Raw genomic sequence first — 24,847 nt, 5'->3', positions numbered from 1 at the left:
CCTAGCGAGGGGAGCAAACCCAATTCTCGCTGGGTGTTTTCCGCGCGGCATCTTTTATTTATTTGGGTGCGAGCGGATGCTCCGCGGTCCTGCCCACACACAGCGATCCATCACTTTCCCTCTGCTCCCTCCCTCCCGCTGTGGTCTTTGCCTCGGCCGCTGTAATAGGCTTGACCATAATTGTCGGAAAGCTTTGCCCGTGCTAAAACCCGCCTTTGTCTTGCTAAATCTTAAAAATGCCTTGATTAGAGGTTTTCTTTTTTTCTTTTTTTTTTTTTTTTTCCTTTTTTTTTCCCCCCCATCTCAGACGGGCTTCGCTGTCGCCCAGCGCGGCGCTTTGCAGCTCCGAGGGGAGCGCGAGGCCGGTGGCAGCGCGGGGAGCGGAGCGGGCGCCGGGCTGCGCTCGCCGCCACGCGCGGCCCTCTCCGCGCGCGCCCCTGGCGCAGAGCCCCGCGCGCTCTGCTCCGCGCCCCGCGGACCGCGCCGCTGTCAGCGCCCACGGGCACCGCGCCGCTGTCAGCGCCCACGGGCCCCGCGCAGGGCGGCGCTGCGCAGCGCGGCGGGGATGCGCGCGGGGCCCCCGGCTGCTCCGCCGCCGCGTTCGCCGGAGCGCAGCCCCGCGCAACCCGGCGGGCAGCGAGGATGATCGCGGTGTCCTTTAAGTGCCGCTGCCAGATCCTGCGGAGGCTCGCGAAAGGTAACGCGCTTTCCTTGCTCCCCCCGCGCGCCCCGGCGCCGCCGTCCTTCCCGTTTGCTGGCGGCAACAAAGAGCTGCCTGCGCGGGAAGGCGCGGAGCCGCAAGTGTCCCGCGCTGTGCCCGCGGTCGGAGAATCCCAGCGCTTTGCGCCTTCTCTCCTCTTGTCTGCTGTTGGCTTGGAAGAGGGGGGCTTTGAGTCCAGTGCTGAAGTTATTGTGGGGTGTAATTGGTTTGTGGTTTTGCTGACTGCTCTGAGGAGCCTCTCAAGGGCTCATAGGCTGCTAGGAGCTTGATATCCAACAATTCTATCAAGGAGGAGTTTCCCTTGTTTCAGGTATAGCATCTATAGCCTTCCTTAAGCTTTTGCWGTGTGTGCTTTAGATGCCCGTGCCGAGCAGCGCAGGATGCCCGAGGGAGAGGCAGCAGCGAGTGATCCCGCGGGCTGCCCCGCGCTGTGGCACTGGCAAAGTCGCTCTGCCTGGCAGGGAAGTGTGGGGCTTGGGCTGCTGCAGACCCCCGAGCCGCCAGAGCCACTGCTCACACCTGGAAAATGCTGCTGGAATCTTACTGTGAATCCCATCGTGACTATTAAAGCTTCTGTGTAAGAAACCTTCCCCATTCAGAAATGAACATAATTTAGTTTAAAAAAACCCCAAACTTTAAAAATAGCTGTTATTATTTTCCTCCTCTCTGTTAAAAAAAAAAAAAAAAAAGATATTTTGGGGGTTTGTTTGGGGGTTTGGGCTGGTGTTTTTGGGGTGCAAACTTCCCACGTTATAGTAGCAGGCTGTGCCTGCAAATGAGAAGCTTCTCTCCTGCAGGGCTGGTGCTGTGAAACAGTTAATGGCCATTCCTGTGGAGCTGTAAACACATCCCTATGTAAATGGAACTATTTATATCCGCCTCACTTGAAAAACTGGAAATCTTTGATTATTCAGCGTTATAGCCCCCAAATCAATTAGTGTTTTATTTTGCAGATGTATGGAGGAGTGAGAAGCTACAACGATGAGCTCAGGGATAGGAAAAGAGAAAAGCATCATAATCAAACTTATATAATGCATATYCCCCCTCTTTACATTGCCGTATGCAGCCACCTTGTTCCAAACACATAGGAAATTAAATATTTATTAATCATCCTTTCCTCTGCAGATTTGCTGCTCTTTCCAATCTGTGCTGGATAACGGCTGTTTTTCTCCTATGTGTGAAATGTTTCTATTTTGGTAGCTTTATTATACATTTAGCAGGTTGAAAGTCAGTGCTCTCTCTTTTGCTGCCTTGAGTGGAGCAACCTTTTATTTTAGTCTGCTGGTGTCTGAGAGAGATTTTGCACAAAAATTTCGTCTCTCGCTGATGAGAGTTGTTGCACTTTAGCACAGTTTCCTCTGGAATAATCAATATTCTTATACATCATGGCCATCGTAATCTTTTCACACTTCCATCATTCAACTCTTTTTTATCCTTTGAAATAATCTTATCCTCCTTTGAGACTCGTCACTCCCTCCCACTCAATAGGAATAGGCATGACAACATTGCTATTGGGTTTTTTTTTTTTTTTAGTATTTGTGTGCTTATGCTTGTCTTATTATTAAGAGTCCATTAAAAAAACGAGCTGCTCATATATTCTTCCATAAGGCTCCTTGTGTGCCAGATTTGAGTCACTGTCCTAGCTCACACACTACTGAATTTTCACCATTTTGGGCAACACCTTTGTTCTCTCCTTCAACTCCTGTATTCCTTGGCCCTAGTTGCTTGGCTCCCAGTCATCTCTTGCTGTACCTGGTGGTAACTTCCTTTCTCTTCTGGATTGCATAGATTATGGGATTTGGTGCTTTCATTTGCTTTGTTTGGTATAAAGGCAATTTTTCTTTTTTCCTCAAAACTCTATCTCTGCTGGAGTCTTATCTTCTACACTCAAGCTGCACCTTGGTGCAGTCTGCAAAATCCAGCTCTTCATTCTCTCTCAGGTCTTTCCATAGTAAAAAGATACCGGTATCCTCAAAAGAAATATGAATGTTATGCACTTGATTAATGACTCGTATTTTTCATAAATGTTATACATGCAGCTAACTGAACATCAAAAAGTGGAATTCTCTGTTTTCATTAATTTGGGTATGTCATTCTTCATGCCTGTCTGGACAAACTAAGCTTCTAACTTCATTTCTTGCTCTTTCRGATCAGGATGTAAACTGCAATGTCTCACATGGGCATCTGCAGACTCTCCAAAAGGGATTTTTCCCGGCAGGGAAAACAGGCGATTTTTTTTCTTTTAGAGCAATTTCGCTGCCCTTCTTGTTCTTCACCTTAACCTTTTAAAGCAAAAGGCAGAGCTATGTCTCTTCGGAGTGCTACACATGGTTAAATTTTTGTCTGCAAATCTCTGAAAGAAGACACTGGAAATATTCTCAGTGCCTTTCAAAGGCAAAAGACCATGCAGTTTTGGGCATCATAGCATTCACTCTGGAACCAGCCCTCTGGCCAGGTGCTTCTCTGGCTTCACTTAGGCATTGAAGTCAGAACCTGCTGCGTTAAAACCCATGATCTCATGCCTCAGTTGTCCCAAACATCAGTGTGATCTGTGGACATGAGCCCTTCTCTGTGCAGGATGCTCAGATCTCCACCAATTCCAGGACACATCTGGAATGCCCCAGTCTTAGTTTAATACCCAAATTCTCACCTCCAGCTGTACCTCCCGCTGTCTCATTCCCCTGTCAGGTCATTCCTTGAAGGCTGAGGGCTTCTTGACCCAGCACATGGACCTCTCCAGCACTGCATTTCCACCTCCCTTTCGTGCTTCTGAAGCGTCCCCACTTCCCTAAATACAGCCCTACCTTCCCCCATTTGATGCAGCCTGTGCAGTTCAAAGTCACTCAGTCTCATGCTTATTAAAATCTGCTGGAGCTTTTCCTGTCCATTTTCCACTGAATTAGTTTCCCTGCTTCCCTTCCTGGTGCTTCTTCACCCCTGCGGTTGGCCTGGGCGCTCCTTTCATGCCGTATTGGCTCTTCTGCCGCAACGGCCACCGTGGCTACTAAGGGTGCTGGACATGAAAGTCTTTTGCTCTCTTTTCAGTGTATTGCCAGGTCTGGCAAAATATTCAGCAAAGCAAGAGTGCTCGGTCTTGCAGGAAATGCAAAATACTRCAAGGTTAGTTCCCTTCATGTGCATTGCTCTTTATAGTACCTCAGTTGTGTGGATCTGTTTTGGAGGCCGAGGTTTAATCTGCGCTTAGTTGTGCTCATCTATATGTTTTCAGGCTTATACTTTATTTTTTTATAGCAATGTTGAGGTTAAAGCGGCAAAGCAGTTCTGAAGTGGAGATATGTTCCTCACCATATCAGCTACTGAGATTTGCACCAAGAAGAGGCATTTTCTTTTTTATATATTCTTTTAWTCGCTTATCTCTTTCCCATCTCAAAAGAGAGAGGAAAGCCTGTTACACAAAAYCTGAAATGGTAGCCAGTTCTGTAGATCTTGCTGGGCCCAGTAGATCAGACTGGGCTCGTAGAGAATACTAACTTCTATTTGGACCAATTAAATTTAATGCCACATTTGAAGTTGTAACCACAAAACTACTCCTTTTTTAAAACTGCTTGAATTGCAGAATGTTGCATTGCCCAGTGGAGAAATACTAGAATTGTTTCCTCTAAATTTACTTTTGTAGCACCTTGGGCACTGACTGGCAGCTGTGCATACCAAGGAAGCTGTGATGATCACTTGGACTGAATTTCCCTAGAAAATCAAATTTGGAAACTTTACAACAATATAATAGTGAGAAGTTTCTGATATATGCAAGCCAGTCTGATTTACAATTAAATGAATCACTTCATTGATAAGAATTTGCCTTACAAACAGTGCATTAGAAAGCCTTGGCTGTCAGGGTCCGTATGGACAAGTTAGGTTTGGCTTTGATTAGCCCCAGGAACAGGTCCTTTAGGAAGCTGTGCTGCTGAGTTTGTCTAGTGCATAAAGTTACTTGCAGAAATATATTCCTTCTTGGAGGCAGGAATACGTACTTTTAATATACCCAGATTGGTAGAGTTATTTTGGCTATATTGTAATGGAAATGGAGCACTTGGATAGAGCCATCAGCTGCCATTAGGCAGTATATAGCATAGGCAGCTGAGTGGCCTGCCTTTCACTCCTCCAAGCTTTATAGTGTATCTCCAGGATAATTTACTACCTACTGCCCATAAAGATCCTTTCTGCGGACATAGATTTTTCTGCTCCCAATATGTTCCCAATAAGCCTGGGAGATAAAGCAAACCTGAGAGGTAGTTTAGCACACACCACTCTGTGTGATGGTCAGCAATCTAAAAACTTGTTAGCGGCCTGAAATATCAAAGGGTAAACTCTGAGCGTAGGGCAGAGCTGGATTCGGGTTATATTTTGCTTTCTGTACAAGCAAATAAAACAGAATTTTTTTTTTTTCTATTTAAAAATGTTTAAGAYGTGTCACCTGCTATATATCCAACAGCTGCTCAGTGGCAGTCTGGTTAATCTCAGGCCTTCATAGCCGTGTCTGCATTAATGGTTAGGAAAAATTGCTGGTGTTGGTGGAGACTATGATAGAGGTGAGCAGACTGCACGATTATTCTCCTCCAGGATTTTTTATTCCCCATCCAATCTTTCTGATTTGCGCTCAGAATGCCATTAGCCTCATTTGTTTTAAGAGTGCTTTGAAATGGGAAGTTCCACCTTGTGAGAGCAGAGAAGGACTGGGATTAATTTTTCTTAAAAAGATGTTTGTTCTGTAAGTGCTGTTTTCCAGTCCTGCGTATGGATAGAACAAAAAGAAGCAGATTTATTGTATTTAATGAGTATTAGTCATTTGCTAACTTGTCTTTTTGTTCAAAAGAAGCCTTTGAACATGCTGTTGTAAGGAGGAAGAGAGGGAGGAAAAGAGATGTGCCGCCGTTTCAGCAGGCTGAGGGTAGTTCACAAGTTCAAGCAACATTTCTTGCTCACTAATATATTCAATAAATGGCAAACTGTTTATTAATTATTCAGGGCAGTCTAAAGTGCAGCGGTACACTGGCATACTAACCAGTCTGTGCGAGACTTCTGGCAGCAGGAAAGGCGTGAAAGTCCTTCCCAAATCACGCACACAACGCCTAGAGTGGGAGCGCTGCTGCAGCCCTAACGATCCAAGGAAATGCRTGGGGCAGGAATGCCGGGGAGAAATTATAATTCTTGCTAGATAAACTGACGTTATTTTGGTGTGGAAACCTGTCAGCTGTGGAAAAGAAGCCACAAGCGATTTTATAAAGAGATAGTAAGTGACTGTTACCTTTTGATAGTAGCTTATATCTGATATACCAGGTGTGGTATCTGTCCTGCGTATTAGGTTTAGAAATCCAGTGTTTTTCCCAGCACTTTTGCACTTATGGGAATTGAGTCAGATGCACGAATCCTCTGCTGAGAGCTTCTTGTAGAGTTTCAGCAAGTTTTTCAGACTTTGTCCCTTGGTCCCTGTCTGCACTGTGGGCCTAAGAGCACTGCTCAATGTCATACGTGAGGTAAAACAGTGGCCTGATCCACTGAGGGCTGACTGGTAGGGATTAAAAGCTTGCCATTCTATATTAATGCTTTATCCCCATCAAATTAGAATCTGCAGTTATTCAGGAGCACTTCTTGGAATATTTTGGAGCGTGCTGCAGGGGGAGGCTGAAGGTGGGCATGGTCCCTCGCTGCCGCAGTGCCCGGCAGGGTAGGAAGGAGAGCCCGGCTCGTGAGCGGCCTGCACTGCAAGCAGTGCTCAGCGRCGGGTTCTCCAAACTCCGAGACACTCCCTGGGATACGTGCAGACCTGCTTTGGGGCACATTTCAGCATTTCAGCTCTATCTGCCTCCTCTAACGGCTCTAGAGAGTCAGGCCCAGGCTGCATTTCTGATGCAGACGCTCCAGAAAGACCCAATTTCTGCTTCCAAAGGTGTTGGGAATGGGAATGGGAATGGGTGGCACCTTCTGCGCTGTCCAGCTGCRTCTCTTGCTCCCCCAGGCCTTGTGTCCTTCTGTCCCCCTCACAGCGTGCCAAGAGCCCCTTTAAAGCTGTTTTGAGCTGTTGCCTTTTTTTATCTCCATTCTTCTTTTGGAGGACTGCTTTAAAATATCATTCCTCTCTCATTTCRGAGCCTTTTAAAACTCTTATCTTCAAGAGTTTGCCCAGGGCTAAGGTTAAGAAAAAGCTTCATCCCAAAGTGAAGAAACCAGGAAGCTGTGATTACATGGAAAGGGAATGTATTGTGTCCCTGTTGCAACCTGTACCCCCCATTGCTTGGACCCGTGTCCAATTTTGGGTTAATGCTTTGGGGAATGTTGTATTTATTAGAAAAAGAGGCTTTCCATGAAGTGTATCAGGGCACAAAAGCTGCTCAAGGGTGGACCGAATACAAAGATGCAAGAGCAGGCTTGATTTCTGGTGAGGATTAACTTCTCATCTAACAGATTTACTTACTCTACCTCAGCTTCTCAATGTAGAATATTGAGCAAAAAGCCCCAACTATTTATTGACAGAATTACCATAACATATTGGTAAATAGAAGAGCTAAAATATAGTTTGAATCCACAACACTTCTCAAGGAAACATTTACACTTTCACCAGGCGATTTATTACTCGACAGCCGTATCTGGCAGATGAAGCCAGTTCCCACATACAGATGTCTTTGCTGGACAGGAGACAGGAGGTACAGGAGAGCCCAGTGCAGATGGGCAGAGTTTTCTCAGCTCCAGCACATAACCAAGATGAAATTTGCTGCCACTTTATGATTCTTCTCTTCAGCAGCAAAAAGGAGTGAACATTTTGATTACTTTAAGTCTTCCTGCCACACAAGGAGTATTTTTTTTCTTTAATAATACGCTTGTATGCATGTACATAAATYCCTGTATACCTAAGATCTTTTGCTGTCGTCCTAGCACCTGTGGTCAAGACTCCGTTTTGCTGCACCTAGACATAAATTATCACAGTTCCTGTTCCACTGAGCTAAATCTAGGAGCAATTGGGAGGAACCATAAAATGCGGAGTGAATGGGTGTTACAAGTGCTTATTGTAAGTAAAACTGCCAGACAAAGAAAAAGCTTGAAAGTAAAAGAAATTGTGYGCTGCAAAAAGAAACAAACAGAAAGCTGAGAACTGATTGCTGTTTTCTCAAASAAAGAAAAAGAGAGAAAGCAGGAATCCCTTTTTGGCTTTATTTTGCCAGTTTAAAAAAATTGCAAAGAGGAGAGAGCTGGCAGTGCGGGAGAAGGAAGAACTCGAGGGGGAATTGCTTGGGATGAGTAGCAGCACAGGAGATGGTCTTGTCATGTCTCGCCTCCTTTTTCACTCTGGAGCTGTGTAACGGAGATAAATGTGCCCGAGTGAAGCATTAGGGAGCTCCCAAGGCGCCTGGGAAGCCTTGCAGATGCCAGCAGGAGCAAGGGGAAGTTAGTGTGTGCAGCAAGAAGCCCTTGARCTCTCTTTGTGGAAGAATAGAGCTCCCTCCTCTGCACTTCTCTGCTGCTCTGTGGCAGGGGGATTCAGGTTCAGGCCACTAAACCATCAGCATGAGGAGTTTCCATGAATATGAGTCTGGGATTCACCTCTTATGGACATATGCCGTGTAATACTGAGGAGCAGCTGCTCTGTGCTGGCTGACAGCTGCACTGAGACGGCAACTGTAGCTCCAGGGAGGGAGACCAGCTTCCCTTTTGCTGCATCTGTGGCAGTAAAACAGTGCAGAGATCTCCTCTGCCCAGAGACAGAAAATCCACGTGCTCAGTCCCTACAGAAACACGGGTGCTCGTTCTGGTCAGCCCATAAACCCAGTCCTTGTTCTTCATGGGATTCGCGACTGGAGAGTTCATGGGATGGGATTGATTGAGCTGGCAGGCAGTGCGCTCAGTATTGAGCTCTGCAGCTGCCTCCAAGGTTTTAATTTCGCCGTGGGTCAAATGGTAGGTAATAGTTCTAGCCAARGCAATTGGAATTACTTCTTTCACACGCGTCTTTCAAATCTGCTCTGTTCTCTGCTACTTTTCTTTCTGTTTTTTTCTTTCTTTTTGGGGAGGGAAAGGGATGGGGAGGCTGCCGAAAGGAGCACTGGTAGGTTTGCACTGGTAGATATTTCTAGAAAGAAATATCTAGACAGAAGATAGAAAAGCAGAGGGTGAATCTAGATGGTCTGCTCTCCATGGTTTCCCAATGGTGTAGGTAAACAACCTCCAAACTTTCCCTGGATTCTGTTACTGGACAGCAGGGAGGGCTGGAGGTTCTCGAGTGGCAGTAGCCACCTGGGCTACCTGTCGTTTTGAGGTGCTTTACGTGTTGTAGCTGCCCAGATGCTGCAGTCTGAGCACCCCGGATCAACCTGCTGCCGTTTGCCAGCAGCTCCAGTGGTGACCTGGGTAGGTAAAAGGAGGTGAGTGAAGCACATCCAGGGAACAGCGGGGGGTATAAATGACTTTTAAGTTAATTTGACAGGTTCTTATTTCTGCTACATTTACTTTTAAAACAGAGAATTTCATAGTTGCCTTTAGGGGAGGAATTAATAAAATAAAGCCATGCCTGTAAAAAGGGAAGGTATGCTAGCATTTGGGGATTTTATGGATGGTGGAAATTTGGAGTCCAGTAGTTAAATATCCATCATGGATAAATGATTTTTTTTTCCTATGAATTCTACATGGTTGTAATTTTATACTTCCATGGTCTTGATATTGCTAAAAGATGATGGATAGCTACAATCTTGCTAGGAAGAAATGGGTCCCTTTCCATAGTGCTGCCCAACAGAGAGCTCCATTCCTTTTTGCCCATTCACTGATTGAGAAGTTTCTGTTCTTCAAGGATTGCTCAGGAATTACTCTGAAGCAAAGATAAGTTATTTTTTGTTAGCTTTTTTTCCCCTCTTATATTTAATCATAATTAGTCATAGAGTAATGTAGGGTACAGAATTTCTATTGATATTTTCACAGCCGATGCTACTATCCACGTTACCATAAAAAGAAGCTAGGAGAGGAGTGATACATTAGGAAGAAATAAACCGACTTTGGTTTAGTTTGGAAGTAGAGAATAGGGCAGCCAAACAGCAACGGGGAGGATACAGCCGTGAGCACTGGCATTTCATAAGGAAGAGCTTCTCCAAGGCCGGCGATGCTGCTGAGCCAGCGTTAGGTTCTAGGGCTCTCTTGAGGCTCCAGGAATATCTTCTCGTTTGAACTGCTTTAAGGCAGGTTTTATTGCAGTGAAGCTTTCCTGTTTTTTTTTTTTTTTTTAAACTCGGTAAAAGAATCTTTGCATTGAGGGTCTTAATCAAAGAGTGCATAGATCATTGAACTGGAGAAGTTCAATACAGCCCGCACAGGGAAGCTCTTTATTTACTGTGCTGTGTAAAATCAGAGTTCATTAGCTGCCATTCAGAGCAGTCTCTTCCCCCTAAGAGAGCAACATAGGCTGTGTTTATGGTGAATTTCCCTAATTTGCCTACTTTGTCCCACAATGACTTTTTTTGCATATCCCTACAGYAAAGGGACTTAAACTTGATAGCATATTTTGACCATTGTGTTCTCAGACATTTGAGCCAGTTATGGTTATCAGAATGAATTTTTAGATTTCCTTTTACCTTATCAGCATGGTTTTCTATTTCTTCAGCTGACAAATAATAGATTTTTTTCAGCTATTCTGTTGATAGGATTTTGCTATATGACCTACTTTGAGAATCAGAACATGATTTAATTTTCCTTCATGTTCATTGGGGTTGATTGTAAGTTGCAAAAGAAGAAAAAAGAATAGTTTGAGCTCAGCTCTTTGTGTTGCTTGGCTAGAAACAAAGTATCTTTTCATGTAATGTGTTGAACATCTACCCCACCAGTCACTGGGACTTGTAATGCCCTGGTATCTGGAGCTTATCCCTTAATGGATGGAGACAGAAGAGTATGTGCTCATGTCAAAACAATTATGGTGAATAGCAAAAGGATGGACTAAAGGAAATCACTGCTCAGAAACAAGCTTCAGCATTGACAGACTTAGGTAGATGTTGACTACAAAGTTGAGGATGTGACACCAGGTAACTCTTGCAAAATTGTTGTGAACAGTTTACACACTCAGATGGCAAATTGCCATTGACATCAGGAATATTCTTCAAACGCACTGAAGGAGGAAGTCGGCTTCACAAAGCCACAGTAAGTTAGGAAAATAAGTGACATTCTGAGATCTGAGTTAAACTCTCAGGAGTTCAAATAGTTTAACTAAGGATTAGACTGAACAAACATTATTCAGCAGGTGGTCTATGGAGTATTGGCCATCCATGCATTACTTTTAAGGTAATAAATGAATGAATGAAACCAAGAAGAGAAACCTTAAATTCAGTGCCTAATTTTCACAGTTGTAGAAAAATATTAAAGCATCTGCAATCATAAAAAGAGAAGAAAAATGTATATGTGTGTTTATAAACGTATGCACTCACACATGTAGTGCCTACCAGATTAAAGGTAATGTATTCAATCAAACYCCAAATAATTGCCGTGAAAGAAAAGATTTGCAGAACATCAGACTGGAATAATTCTTAATGTCAGTTTCCTTAAAAGAATGACATAAACCTAAAGTCAAAGAATAGTCATGTTTTCTGCAGCCAGTCACGTTGGATTTTTCTTCATATACGTGTACAAAAAGATCAGAATTTGATTTCACAGCCTGGATGAATTTTTACTAAGTAGATAAAGATGCATTTTTWAAATGCTATCATATGAGGAAATGTGTAGCAGAACGCACAAATAGTCCCAAAGTCCTGGATTTTTTTGAGATCTAAAGTCTTGAGAATAGAGAAATAACCACCATTTTTCAGTTTTGGATGATAAAATAGGTAAAGTGGTTTAGAAGGTAACTTCACAGTGTATATCAAGAGCTTAATAAAGTTGCATTCATTCCATAGATATCCCAGCTACTTTGAAAATGATGATTAATGTTCCTTATTCAAGAGAATATTCTGCAGAACATATCAACTACATATTTTATAAAGTGGAGGTCTAAATTATGTATTGGGAAATTGAAGTCATGTGTAAGGAACAGCCTAGAAACTCATCTTTTCTTGAAAAAAAAAGATGAGAGGAAGAAAAAAAAGGAATGTGTCAGGATTTTTTTTTTTTTTTTTGGATTTATGTTTTAAGATAAACAATATCAGTTTTACTCTTTCAGAAGCAACTGTGTCTTAGAAAGGAAGATGAAACCTAGATGGTGTGAGGGAAAGAGAGCGAAATGGTGGGGGGGCAGCCTGCCCATCCTTGGGCACGACGCGGGCGTCATCGGGACATTCAGGCGTGTTGCAGAGCAGAGGGAGCAGCTCATACCCACATCATTAGCCATGCCGCTGACATACAAAGGATTTATGGTAATTTATTCTCTCTGCTGGTTTTCATTATAAGGATTTTTATTCTTGGTAAGCTTCTCCTGCAAAGGGGAATAGTCTTCCTGTAAATGTAGGTTTTGTGACACGAATCCGCAGGGACTGTCTGTCTGACTTGGAGTTACTAATGGATTCAGCATATTACTGGAGCAGTTGCTCATCTAATACCACCTCCTTGAATTGTGAACTATATTAAGGTTTTGCTCTTGGCCTACTTCTCTTTGGCTGCTCTGTTTGCAGTATCTGTGCCAGTGAGCAAGCCAGAGCTTTCTCTCTTTCTCATCTAATTCAGAGCTGGATTTTGAAAGCATTCTGTGTAGTTTTTCAAAATTTTTATAGCTCAAATTTTAGGTGCAAATGCTGGGTTATCTGAATCTATACTAAATCCAAGCCTCAGATGTAAGACTGGAGAAAGAAAACACGTACTGATGCCTTTTAGTTAGGAAGAGCCGTCACAGATGTGGCTGTAGAGCTTCTCAGATGCTGGTTTGTGAGTGTGCCATGGTGGGGCTATCTGATGGGTAGCATGGCTGGGTTAGGGCAGGCACTGCTGGTTCATCTGAGTCCCTTTTCGTGGGAGCACAGAAGATCAGGCAGAGCTGCAGTGRTGTGGGTCACCAGAAGGCCTCGGGAGCCAGTTCCCTGCACGGCCTCAGCCCCATCTGTGCTGGTGCAGCAGGGCTCCGGGGCAGCCCCTGCCATTCCCCGCTGTGAACACCCAGGGTGTCCCTGCTTTCTGCTGGCCTCCAGCCTCAGTGGTGACACGCTGGAGTGCCATCCTCCTTGTGATGGTCTGGGAGCTGCCCTGGAGAAGTTGGTTCTTTCTACTGTAAAGACTTCCTTTCACGGCTTCAGTAGATGTAGATGACTACTGATGATTCAGATGACTACTGTTTGTTTTCATTGTTGAGAGTTTTCATTTTTTTTCAGGATTCACATTTTTCCTTGGCAATTATATTAGCAAGGAAGCTGGAGATGAAATCAGAACGCTATTAAATTTATCTCTTCCTCATTCTTTATATAAAATAGCATCTTGCCATACCAGTAATCTCCATGTTTAAAACACTCAGACAAAAGCAGTTGATCATGTGATAAGGATGATCAGATCTATGGTAATTCAGTACTTATAAGGTCATTAGTTGCTTTCCTGTATAGTTTTTAAATTAATCTGTCTCTTGTACACCTCACAACTTACCTTTTTTTTTTTTTTTCTGTCAGTTGTACCCTTGCAAAAGCTGCCATACCAATGAAATGGTTAAGGAGGAGATAGAAGCTCTTCTGGCCCTGCTCTGAGGCCTTATGATGGCTGGTTAGGCTCAGAAAAAGGTCTAAGAGGGCAAAAGCAGAGAAGCTTGCATGATCCAAGGCCTCTGTCTCACTTGAAGCCAAGGGGCTTTAGCTGGATATGATGGTCTGTCACAAGACAAGTCATGAAACGCTGGTGAGACTAAAATGTTAAACAGAAGAGATGATCTCAGTGCAGGGAGAGTAAAAAGAAATTCTCCTTAAACTGTAAAGACAGCAGAAGTACCTGGAAAATACGGTGAAGAAACAGTCCTTGCAGCATAAGAGGAAACAGAAAAGGGGCAGTGGGAGCTTTGGGAGGCCCCCTGCTATGGCCATGCCGAGGCTTCCTCTTCACCTGGAAGGAGGGAGCAAATAATGATGTTGGTGTAATCACCTTGTATAACATCCTCTTCAGGAGGTGCCCAAGCATCACGCAAATCCCCAGTATGTAAACGTGAGCCTGAGCCTGTCTAGCACCGTGAAGGAAGCTTCAATCTGTCTGGAGCAGCAGAAGGACAGGTGGCCTTTCTGGAGGCCTGCGGGCCTGGTGAGGATCAGAAGAAACGTGGACGTGGTGATTCCCTCCTGAAGCGGGGCTGAACTTCCCCAGGGGCTTGGCGGGAGAACCACATCATTATATTGGGCTGTAATTTAGCACGGCTTAATAAATTTTTAGTGGATGTTTGAACAAGTTGTTAATACATGATCATATTGTCCAAGGGTCAGACATTTGATTCATGATAATGCCTTGCAATACTTTAAAACATTTTTCTATCAATGTGAACAGCTATCTCCCAGCTATTTAACTGTTGAAAAGTAAGTGCAAGTACTGCCATAATATAAGATACAACTCTATTTAAAGTAACTTATGCCTTGATTTTTAGTTTTGAAGTCCTTGATTTCATAAGATCCATTTGTGTTAAATTCTACAGTGTTCTTTATTGGAAGCTGCTAGTACTTGGCTGCTTTAAAAACTTTGTTAAATTTCTGTTTGCGTGAGAATACTTGGCCAGAATTTACTTTCGGGTTTTATATTCTAGCAAATGATGGCTTGCTTCAACCATTACTTGAATAATCGTATTAACAGGACTATAATTCAATGTTCTCAGGACTGAAAGATATTGTGAAATACAATAAATGCCATAAATGGCATTTTGTATACCATACGGCATACAAATGCCGTATCTCTGCTACCCACATACACATTTTCTTTGTGCTTTACAAAAATCGTGCTCCTTTCGGACTAAACTGCGACTCTTGAAACCTTAGTAATTGCACTTTTTCATAAATTCTTCTTCAGAACATTTAGGGAGCTGTATTTTAAATTGTTAATGTTTTACTGGATGATAGTTTGGGCAGCCACTGAGGAGCTGTAGCCATTTTTTTTATACACTGAAGTTACACATACAGTTCCTTCTTACATTACAATAAGTGTTTTGGCTGTAAACCCTATGTTTTTGACTGATACACTCTGACTATAGGAAAGTGGTAACTGGGGATTTTTTTTGGACTCATCTACATCTGTTCTGAATGTCCCGTTGAGATGAATGTATCTTCTGTTCAAACTTACTTGTACAGCTTCCTTGATGAAGATGATTTTTCCTCAATGTTGCATCCTTTAATATGCTCTTCATTTTGTTCTTGTTTTTAACTGGTATTCACTATCGTATCTGAGAAAAAAAATGATGAAAGGGAATGATCCACTGGTAAGAGAACCTGGGCTTTAGATTTTGTGAAAGTTTACTTTTTGTTTTCCTAATAATAGAGAATTACTGTGCTTTGTTTTGAGAGGGGAACAGCTAAGAGAATTGTGGCTATATTTCATTTTAAAGATAGGAAAAAAAATCTTCTGTTTTATCTGGAAGTATTTTTATTAGTGCCTYGGTGTCGTGAGGACTGCAGAACATGTCCTAGTGCTGCACACGTTATTACTCCACGCCAGTTATTTGGCAGGGTGGTTGGGTTTGGAAAGCATTTAACACCTGCTGATTCATTCTCTTTATCTCATCTTTCGGTGACTGAGATCTTCTCAGGTTAATTTTGGAAGGGTTTTTTGAAAGTTACCTGCTATTTTGTTGCTTGAAGGTACTGCTTCTGAGTAAAATGTTCTTACAACTGATTTCTGAAATCCTAATATAACGTCATGGCACTAATTAATTTCAAATAATAGATTGCTTTGATTTTTTTTGTGTATATTCCAGCAATAGTTCTCTTTATATCTATTTTCTTCCCTTGGTTGCAATGCAGAAAGTAGCTCACGTTAGCAGATGTTACTTTTATATTGTAAAGCTGCTTGATATTTGTCCCTTAAGGCAAATGTSGTTATGTATTCAGGAAGTTAAAGGGGCGAACAGTTCCTATATATGCCAAATGATAATTTCTTCTCTATAGTCACTTTCTCCCTACTCAAAATAGCCTTGAATTAAGGAGCAGGAAGCAGATCCTGTTCATGGTTTGCATATGTGACCCGTGTATTTAACCTGTGTATTGAAGAAAAGAAGGGAGAGCCTTGATTAAGTGCAGTGATCAGGCCAAGTCCCCGCCTCATCCTCAGCCATTCCCGTCGGCTCCCAGTTAATTTCCAGTCTCCTCTTCTCCCCCCAGGATGGGAGCACAAAGATGTGGCTACAGCCCCAGCTCCAGGGCCATGAGGGAAAAGTTATTTTGTGCTTGTCTTGTTTCAATACTTTTCTGTTAACATATGTAATATTGGTAATGGCTGAAACAAGATACTCGGTAAGGAGGCTGTTTTACTCYCCACTTTCTTTTTTTCATGAGGGCAATTGGAAAACATAGCATGATGCTTAGCTAGAACTTCCTCCTCAGCGGAGTAGTTGTTAGAGTTTGCGAGGTTATGGTGCTTGCCAATGGCATGAGCTGACGCAGGAGCCTTGCTGCTCTYCTGACCACGGGTGCTTTGGGGCTCTTTTTCACTCATTTGGGGACAAGGTCTTGCTGGAAGAYGAGATTCCTTCCCGTGGGTGAAACTGGAGCCCGTTAGGTTCTTCCTTGGCCTCTGAGCTGCAGGAAGGATCTGCACAAACACAGTAATTGAAGAAGTGTGAAGAAGATACTTCTATTAAGTTTTAATTAGAGCATTAGGGAGATTAAGGAGATGCTACTGCATCCTGCTTAATGGCAGTTTGCTTTTGTCCCAGCTAGCCATGATTTCACCTGAAGACCTCAGTGTGGGGCTTCTGTGCTTTAATACAGCAACTGTATTGACAGAGAGTCTCTGTCTTAATAGAGGCCCGCTTGGACACAGCCCTGTGACCCTGCGTGTGCAGGGGGTTGGACTAGATGAGCTCTATGACTGGACCYGTGGTCAGTAGTTCTCACCTGTTCCTTTCCTTCTGAGGCTTTCTAATTTTCCCTCATCACAGGAATTCAAAAAGGTAAGAATGATCTTGAAGAGGATGGACAAATTCTCATGTTGCCTGAGCATGCTGCTTGCTCAACATTGTGGTTTTGAGGAGCCAAGAAAGGGTCTGGACTTTGGGTCCTGATGTCTATGTGTGAATAAGCAAACCCACCTTGCAGCAGCAGCTACAAGGAGAGGAAATCTGAGTGACAAATGCATACTGGGAACACATAGGCTTCTCCTGGCTTATGCTTTTTGCACTGGAGTTTGTATCTCTATACAAATGCATCTTTGCCGTTGAGTTTGCTTCTTACCTGCTTTGTTCCCTGGATAACGTGTTTGCTGAAGGTATGTTAGGTGTTTCAAGAAAAAGTCTTATTCCAGTTGTGAATAGCCATTCACTACGTATATATCATGCTGTATGAAATAGTGACATCTTCACACATCTATTGAAAATAGATTTTTTCATATATAGACACTGCAGTTTTATTTTGGTACATACAATCCAAGAGATTATCCAGGCACCATTTCAAGATGTATTTTTTCTCAAGCAGGCAGCAGACCCAAAGTTGTATTAACACCGCATCATCTTTAGTGCTTCTGTGGACTTGCAAAGCTTTGGGTCAAATTTAGATATAAGTGGACAACTCTATTAAGCAGTCAAGTAATCTGTTACAGTTTCACTTTTCCGGTGATGTATACAGCAGTTCTTCTTCACTGCAAAACTTTAAACTGCTTCTTCCATTTATTTCCTGCTTCCTAATTCTCTGCACAGTGCAAGGGTCCTGTCTCACATACTAACATTTCAAATTGCACGTTATAGTTAAGGCAGGAGCTGAAAGAACGGTGAGKTCAACTAACAAATTGTTGCAATAATCTTTATAAGGGCAGATACAAAAAGGGCGATAACTAGAAATTAGGGTGACAGGAAAGATGCACTGCTTTAAATTGCAGTATGCTGGTAGCGTTAGCATTTCTAAAAGGATTCATGCACAGATACATCAACTTAATAGAGCAGTGCAAAGATGCAGTTCTTCCCTTTTGTACTTGTCACTTTGTTGTATTGCTGTGATTGCCTCTGCCAATTTGTCTATTCTTCACTTTTTTGAGATACATTCAGAATGTGCAGCAAGCTACTCCTTCAAAAATGCAAAGCTCTTTTTTTTTTCTCACTTTGAAGTAAGCTCAGCTTTTTATGCAATCTCATCTGTAGTGTTTGCAGGGGAAATACCTCAGATGAATATTTCCTAAAGATWCAACCTCGTAATTATAGCACCAAGTGTAGTGTAGTACTGTAAGCTTTTAGRACTGATTTCAAGGAAATTGAAATACATGAAAGCAATTGAAAAGTAATGCAGAACATTTTTACATTTTATGTAGTTTTATAAGTAACTTCATAAAAAGAAGCAATTGTTTAATGGCCAAAACCCTGGAAAATTACTTTCTTGGTGGAAAAAAWTTTTGATGGATGCTGGATATGATCTTGCATCTTCTACAGGTGCACATTAAAATGTAAATCCTCACCTTGAATTGTATAGAAAACCTTTGAATAGAATTAAAGTTAAATTAGGTGTGACAGTTGAATATGATTAATCACTAGTTATGGACTGAAATAGTTTTGTTTTTAATGTGGTAAAACAGGATTCTGCAAGAAATTCTGCATACAGCCTTATAAGAGGAAACATTAATGATTCTTTATAAAATCTGAAGAATAGGAAGCATGTCATGTGAATAGGTGCTTTAGTGTTTTATTTGGAGATTACAGTGACCTTTCTTCTGGTACTTAAAAAACGTGTAGTGGGGTTGGGGGGATGTTTCGGAATCATGGAATAATTATTATTAAAATAATTAATAACTGGCAAATCAGATGGTGCAGAAAGCACTAGCTCCATGAGGGAGTTTTTCATGGATTCATGCTGGGCGTAAATACCAAGGGTAGAGCAGAATTATTAAGCTGCACAGAGGTGTAATTGGATACAAGCTACTATGACAGGAACTGATAAACTCTCCCTGGGCTTAATTTCAGAATGAATAAAATGCTAGGTGAAATACCAAAAGGATCATTCTTTCTGCTAGCTGCATCTTGGCATAGGGCTTGACACGGGAAGATTTTTCCTGCTGCTGTGATTCTCAGGTTTGCAAGCAGGTAATAAGGAAATTCAAAATATTGTTTCCCTACATGCACAAGAAGTTATACTACTACACACATACAATATTGCATCCCTTTTTGAAGCAGTTACTAAATTAGGAAATTTAAAATTAGGACAGTTCAGTTTTAAGTAAAAACTGCCAATACTTTTTAACACAGGGAAACTCTATTGCACAATGTGCAATGTTTCATATAACACTTTCAGGTGAAATTCCAGTAAGAGATTCATTAATTCCCAGCCTTACAAGAAAGCTACATTCCTTAGGATGAAGGAAAGGTTCAAAGATTTAAATAAAATATTAAAAATGATCACTTTTTTTTTTTTTTGGCAAATGTCACTTAGTATGTTCTTGTTTTCATTATCTTCTGTTCATGAGCAAAAGCAAATTAGCCATCCTCGATATTTGCATGTGTCGGTTCTTTCAAAAGTTGATTTTGAGATGCATATTGCTATCTGTGTTCTGCACATATTTGTCTTGTAGGGTTTGATTCTGAAGGGGCCCGAGTAAGTGTTTGCAAAATTACACCCCAGTGGAAATACTGCTGCAGTTTGCATCTTAACAGAAATACAAGAGCTCGCTGGAAAATCACATTCAAGTGAGCGTTGAGAAGGTTGTTAGTGAGGGATGAGGCTGGGGGTGTCTCCAGGAGCGCGAGCTGGTGTCTCTGCAGGTTGGGCTGTGGGGCCGGGCTGTGGGGCGCCTGCGGGACCGTGCTGGCTGTGCAGCGCGGTCACGRCCACGCAGGCTGGCAGCCTCCTCCCTCGTTTTCACCTGCAGTCGTGGGGAATTCTGAAGAACTGAGAGATATAGCCCCGTGTTTTSCTCTTTCTTGAAGCCTCCTCAAGGATGTATTAATAAGCTGCAACAAGCATTTCTAATGCAGCTCAGAGAGCTTTCAGTTTGATAGTTTATGTAGCCATTCAGCCATGAATTCCCATCACCAGAAATGATAAATGATGAAGTTGTTCTCATGCAAATGTAATTATTGTCAGCAAAAAGAAGCACTTCATTATGCATCCTGTCCTGGTCTTTTCAGGGGCTTTGCGGCATTATACATAGGCACCATTATGACCATCCTTTGTATTTACTAAAAATCTCGGTACTATATTTATAGGAATTTTAAAATAGTGAGCGTGTGTTGTTAGCTTAGTCATATGCACACAGTGTGTGTTAACTACTGTGTGTTTCCAGAGATGAAACTTGGTAAAGGCAATATCGATCTCAAGAGGGTTAAACTAAAGTGAAAGAACCTTGAAGAAATTATTTTCTGACCCCTCAGTTACACGCAGAGGTGTCTTAACAGGATCATGTGCTGAGCCGTAAAACAACGTTTGACAGATGGCGGGTGCCTTATTCCCCAACCCCTGCCCCCTTCTAGGAGTGCATATCCAGTTCAGCTGCAAGAGCTGGCAAACCAGGACACCTCCAAATGCTGTAGGAAACAAGAAYTGCTACTGTAGATTGCTAGTAGGGAGGCTTACATAGTCATAAACGGACTAGATTTGTGATAAATAGGCTTCTATTTGGTCTAATAGATGTAAWATTAGAAACCCACACCACATTTCAGGCTTAAACTTGGAACGGTTGTTGTTTAATCGGAAGTTGTGCATCAAAAATTTGTCCTTTTCTAATCAAATATGATAAATGCTAAAGGAAAGTTCTCAAATATYGGATACTTCTCATATTTAACACAAAGACCATGCAAGCTGACTCGTGAAATCTTAGCATTTCCTTCCAGATCTAGAAACATGTCTATGTTGCTTGTGCAAGAGTTACTTTAGTTATTTGGGGCCAAATCTGCCCTTAGGTGCCCCAAAAAGGGTGCATTTCTTCTATAATCTTGACCCAAACTAGACTCTTGCATTGGATGGCTGTGTTGCCTAAGCGGTTTATGGAGAGAACTGAACACCACAGGATGTGGCAAGGAAGCAAGCAAGACATGGCACGAGACTGGCACACAGTTAGCATTTCTCTTGAATTAGCTATTAGGTAATTTTGAGAGGCAGTGAGTTGAAGGACTCAGGTCAGCAGGTAGGTGTTTATTTCACATATACAATCTAAAGACGTTATGCGCCTTTTTGAATACTTAAGAGGGATGAGGAAAGGAAGAAATCAAATTTTCTTTTGTTTTTTTAAAATATCTTGTGTGCCCTTTCTCTCCATTTCCATTATGACAGGTCATTTCAGCAGCACTTGGGAACATTCAATGTGCTGCCCAAGCAGTGGGTCACATTTTCTCTGGTGTGCAGTTTGTCCAGTCAGAGATTCCCCAAAAATCCTTTAAAATCAAAAAAAAAAAAAAAAAAAAAAAGATCTTTGAACAACCTGAAGGATGATTTCTGGTCAGAACACGCCCAGCTGCTTAGACCTGTCAAAAACAAGGTGCAGAACCTCCCACCTCACAGGTATTGTGGGACCTCTCGTGACAAGCAGGCTGTGCTCTGCTCCCCATATGGAGAAGCTCAGGCCTTCAGAGGTAGGTGGCATGTGAGCAAGGATTTTAGGGTCGCATTCTGGGAATTTGGAGACCGGAAGATCGTCATGAAGTCTGCATGTAGATACCATATGTGTTTGTTCAATATCCCGTAGGCTATTTTAAATTTTACTACTGATATTTCAGATTCTGGCACAAGAGAAACAAACATGTTTGCGGTTGGCATTTGGCTTTTTAGGACATGGCAGATGTGGACAGACTCTCTCAATGGTTTAAAGTTTGCTGTAGATCTTTCTAAATGTTGTGTGGAGATTTAGCTGCCAACTTTCAGCTGTCTGGGACCAGGTACAACAGCAATTGTGTCCTTGCCAATTTAAGAATGCCTGCAAGGCATTGCTGAATATGTATTTGCATAATGAAACAGAGAGGTATATCTGTGGAATGATTTGAAGGCATTTGGTTGTAATACATTGAAGTTGATAATAATATACGAAATTCCGCCCCTTTCCCCCCAGCTCAGAACAACCCCTGAGCGCTCACTTAACCCCTTGGCTTTGCTCAGATCTCACGGGCACTGGTGTGTTTGACTGCTGTGCTCAACTATGAAATTCTTCAGCTAGTTCTTTGGCAATATTGTTCATGCTCTTACTTGTTCTGGTAGATTTGGGGAGATTTCAGCAATCATTGGAAGAGGGAATTTAAGTTAGTAGATGCCTTTTTAATCTCATATCTTCCTGATTTTTTCTTTATTGTCTCACACTTCTTGATATTGCAGTTTTCATTTTCACCGTGATATATTTTAGTAGTAGGCAATAATCACAAGAGAAAACAAACCCCAGTGTTCTGTGTCAGGAAAAACAAGTGTGGTATTAAATGACATGTCCTAACAATCTGAACTTTTGAACGCATTTTATGCATATGTTTCTGGGTGTGAAATTATCTCTTTGATCTCTTAGTATCCATAAACAGATGGAATGATCAAGGAGCATTGGGAAAATTTTCTGAAAATATTATTAAAGCAGTATTTGGATACCTTTGCCTCTTGTAGCTGGACCAATATACAAGTTATAGAATCTAATATGTGAACTTAGTGCCTAGCTTTCCATTCTTGATGCAGAACTGTCTACAGTGTGTACATTTCTGACTGTAAGTATAATGACTATTAGAAATAAAGTTCATAAAGTTCAAACCTAGTGAAAGGAAGAGAAAATCTACTTATATATTATAAATTTTTTCTTTAAATAAAGTATATTTTATTSTGGTTTGAAAACTTGTACCTCTTATTTAGTTTTCCTTAGATTTAAGTAGACAAAAATGAATCAACAAGGGTGAAATTATGTTTTCTAAGGAACAGTAGTACTTCAGCACCTTTCAGAGTTAGCAAATGTCCTTCTTATTGAYTATAAAATAATCTCACTATCCCTAAAAGTATAAGCTACCTATTCTGGCACYTTTGCAAAGGCAGGGAGTGCTTGCAGCTTCCCTTCACTTTATTGGACATCACTGATAATATTCAGCATTTATAAGAGTGATGAACATGGTAGTAGCAATAGTTCTGAACTAGACATCTGGGCATCACTGAAGATGTGAGGAAATACCAAGTTAGCCATGGCATGATTATGGTTGGGGTCCAACTGCTTGAGAACAGTCATAAAATGACAGAAAATTAAACAACTGCTCACCCAATTGCATCCTCCACTGTGGTCAGTGATGAGGGCTTTGAGCTGACTGKTTTTAATAGGGTTGCAGGATATGGCCTATGTGTTTCATTGGTGCAAAAAGTATTTTATTCTTTTTTTTTCTCCATTATTCCATGTGTTCTGCATCATTTCTATTGGTTTCCTTTACATTTGGGATGCATATTGCGACAACTGAAAGTGATGCTCTAATACCAGTTATGATGCACTAGGATAGTAGTTTGCAAGAGCTGTGCAAACTGTGGGGAAAATGATGGTTATCTCAGATTTCAGGAATAAAGCTGGGAAACTTCTTTTCTGACAAGTCTTAAATTTACTGAGGACTTGATAGAAGTCAGAATTATTTGCATTTTCAAGGATGGGCTGTTGCCAGTAGTCTTGATGGAAAAAAGAAACTTGATTTCTCCAGATATTGGTTGCAGTGCCTTGTTTCAGCATTTCAAAAATTAGATCCTGTCTCTTTTATTTCAAAGTATGTGGAGTATACTTTAAAATTGGTCTTGCCTTAAAGACTGTTCTTAGGGTTTGAGTAACTTGAAAATAGAATGAAACACTTTGGGATTGAAGGTAATGTTTCAGGTTGAGACAAAATAAGATATATTGTTTTTATTATTATTGCATTATTTTGCAGGATCATCTGTTCAATTTAATTTTTGATTGCATTTCCTCCTTTTTAWTTTTTTTAATTTGTGTTCTTGAATTTCTATCATTAGCCCAGCTTTACCCAGTTTTACCCTAGAGTTTGTATGAAAAGTCACTTGCAAGTTTCCAAARAATGTGCGTAATATACTTGTAAGAGCGTGTACAATATCTCCACATAAAAGAGACAGTCCCATCAAAATATATTATGGGAGTACTACACTTTACCAAACAGCTGTTTTATGTTGGCAGTTTTATAAACAAGTTCTATGAAAGCCAGACCTGAGAGAAGATTCATCACTGCCAACAGTTTTCTGAAGTCAGCTACAAACCAAGGAATTGTGACCCTGGTCTAAATCTGCATTTCTAGAAGGCAAAGGGAGGAGGTTTGCTGTGGGAGGAGTGACATTAGGGACTATTGGAGATGTAGGCCAGTACAATGGCCTGCGAGTGGGATGTCACCCATTACTGCGTGTGTGCAAGTTGCAAATGTGGAGGCTACTCCAATAGGCTCTTCCTTCTCTGCTCTGGCTTGGGATCTTCCTACATGCAACAAGGTCCTCAGAGCTTTTGTGAGCCAGGTTGGGATGGGTTGAGTTGTTTAACCTGATTAYAGTCACTTGCTGAAATTACCAGCTTTTCTCCCAGATGTTTGATGAGGGGCACGCAATTTCTGTTTAGGAAGTAGAGATTATCATGCACCTCAGCTGCTCGTGGAAAATGCTCCTCGCCACACTGTGTTTAACAACCTCTGCACACAGAACAGTTCAGATCTCCCCGGGGAACAGGCAAATGAAGCTATTACAGAGTGCAATTGAGATGCATATTGCCATACATTCTACTTTCTTGTTCTTGCATAATTTTTGTGCATGCATGTGCATGTCAGGTGAAATATTCGGCAGTTGAGAGTATGCAAGAATCTAAAAATAAAACAAAAACTGCCCTAGCATTCCAATTAGGCATTTACCAAGTGACTGTGTCCCAACTCTGTCTGTTTGGGAATGCTAGGGAGTGACCTTGCGCGCAAGGCCATTTCTGTTCTTGTCCATCTCTGCATTTTGTCTGCTGTTTCAYATCCCAGAGTGCAATAACAATGTTTTAAACTCCAGGTCTTCATTTCTGAACACAAGGCCCTACATGCAGGTAATACATACGTGAGAGGTGACGTAGATAGTTTATTTCTTGAAGTTCAGAAAAATAAAAGTATAG

At 41.8% G+C, this 24,847-nt stretch overlaps 1 protein-coding gene across 1 annotated transcript in view; it reads left to right on the top strand.

Annotated features, from left to right (window-relative positions):
• The first annotated feature begins 642 nt into the window (after nucleotides 1-642).
• The window catches only part of GRIP1 (glutamate receptor interacting protein 1), a 147,026-nt gene continuing 122,821 nt past the window's right edge, over nucleotides 643-24,847 (top strand). Inside the window, exon 1 of the mRNA XM_026052775.1 lies at nucleotides 643-697. Coding sequence (XP_025908560.1) covers nucleotides 643-697 — 55 coding nt within the window. The remainder of the gene's footprint in view (nucleotides 698-24,847) is intronic.

Source organism: Nothoprocta perdicaria, unplaced genomic scaffold (assembly GCF_003342845.1).
Source record: "Nothoprocta perdicaria isolate Ctin4 unplaced genomic scaffold, notPer1 scaffold_91, whole genome shotgun sequence".
Classification (NCBI taxonomy): domain Eukaryota; kingdom Metazoa; phylum Chordata; class Aves; order Tinamiformes; family Tinamidae; genus Nothoprocta; species Nothoprocta perdicaria.
This window is presented reverse-complemented; position numbering and strand designations above follow the sequence as displayed.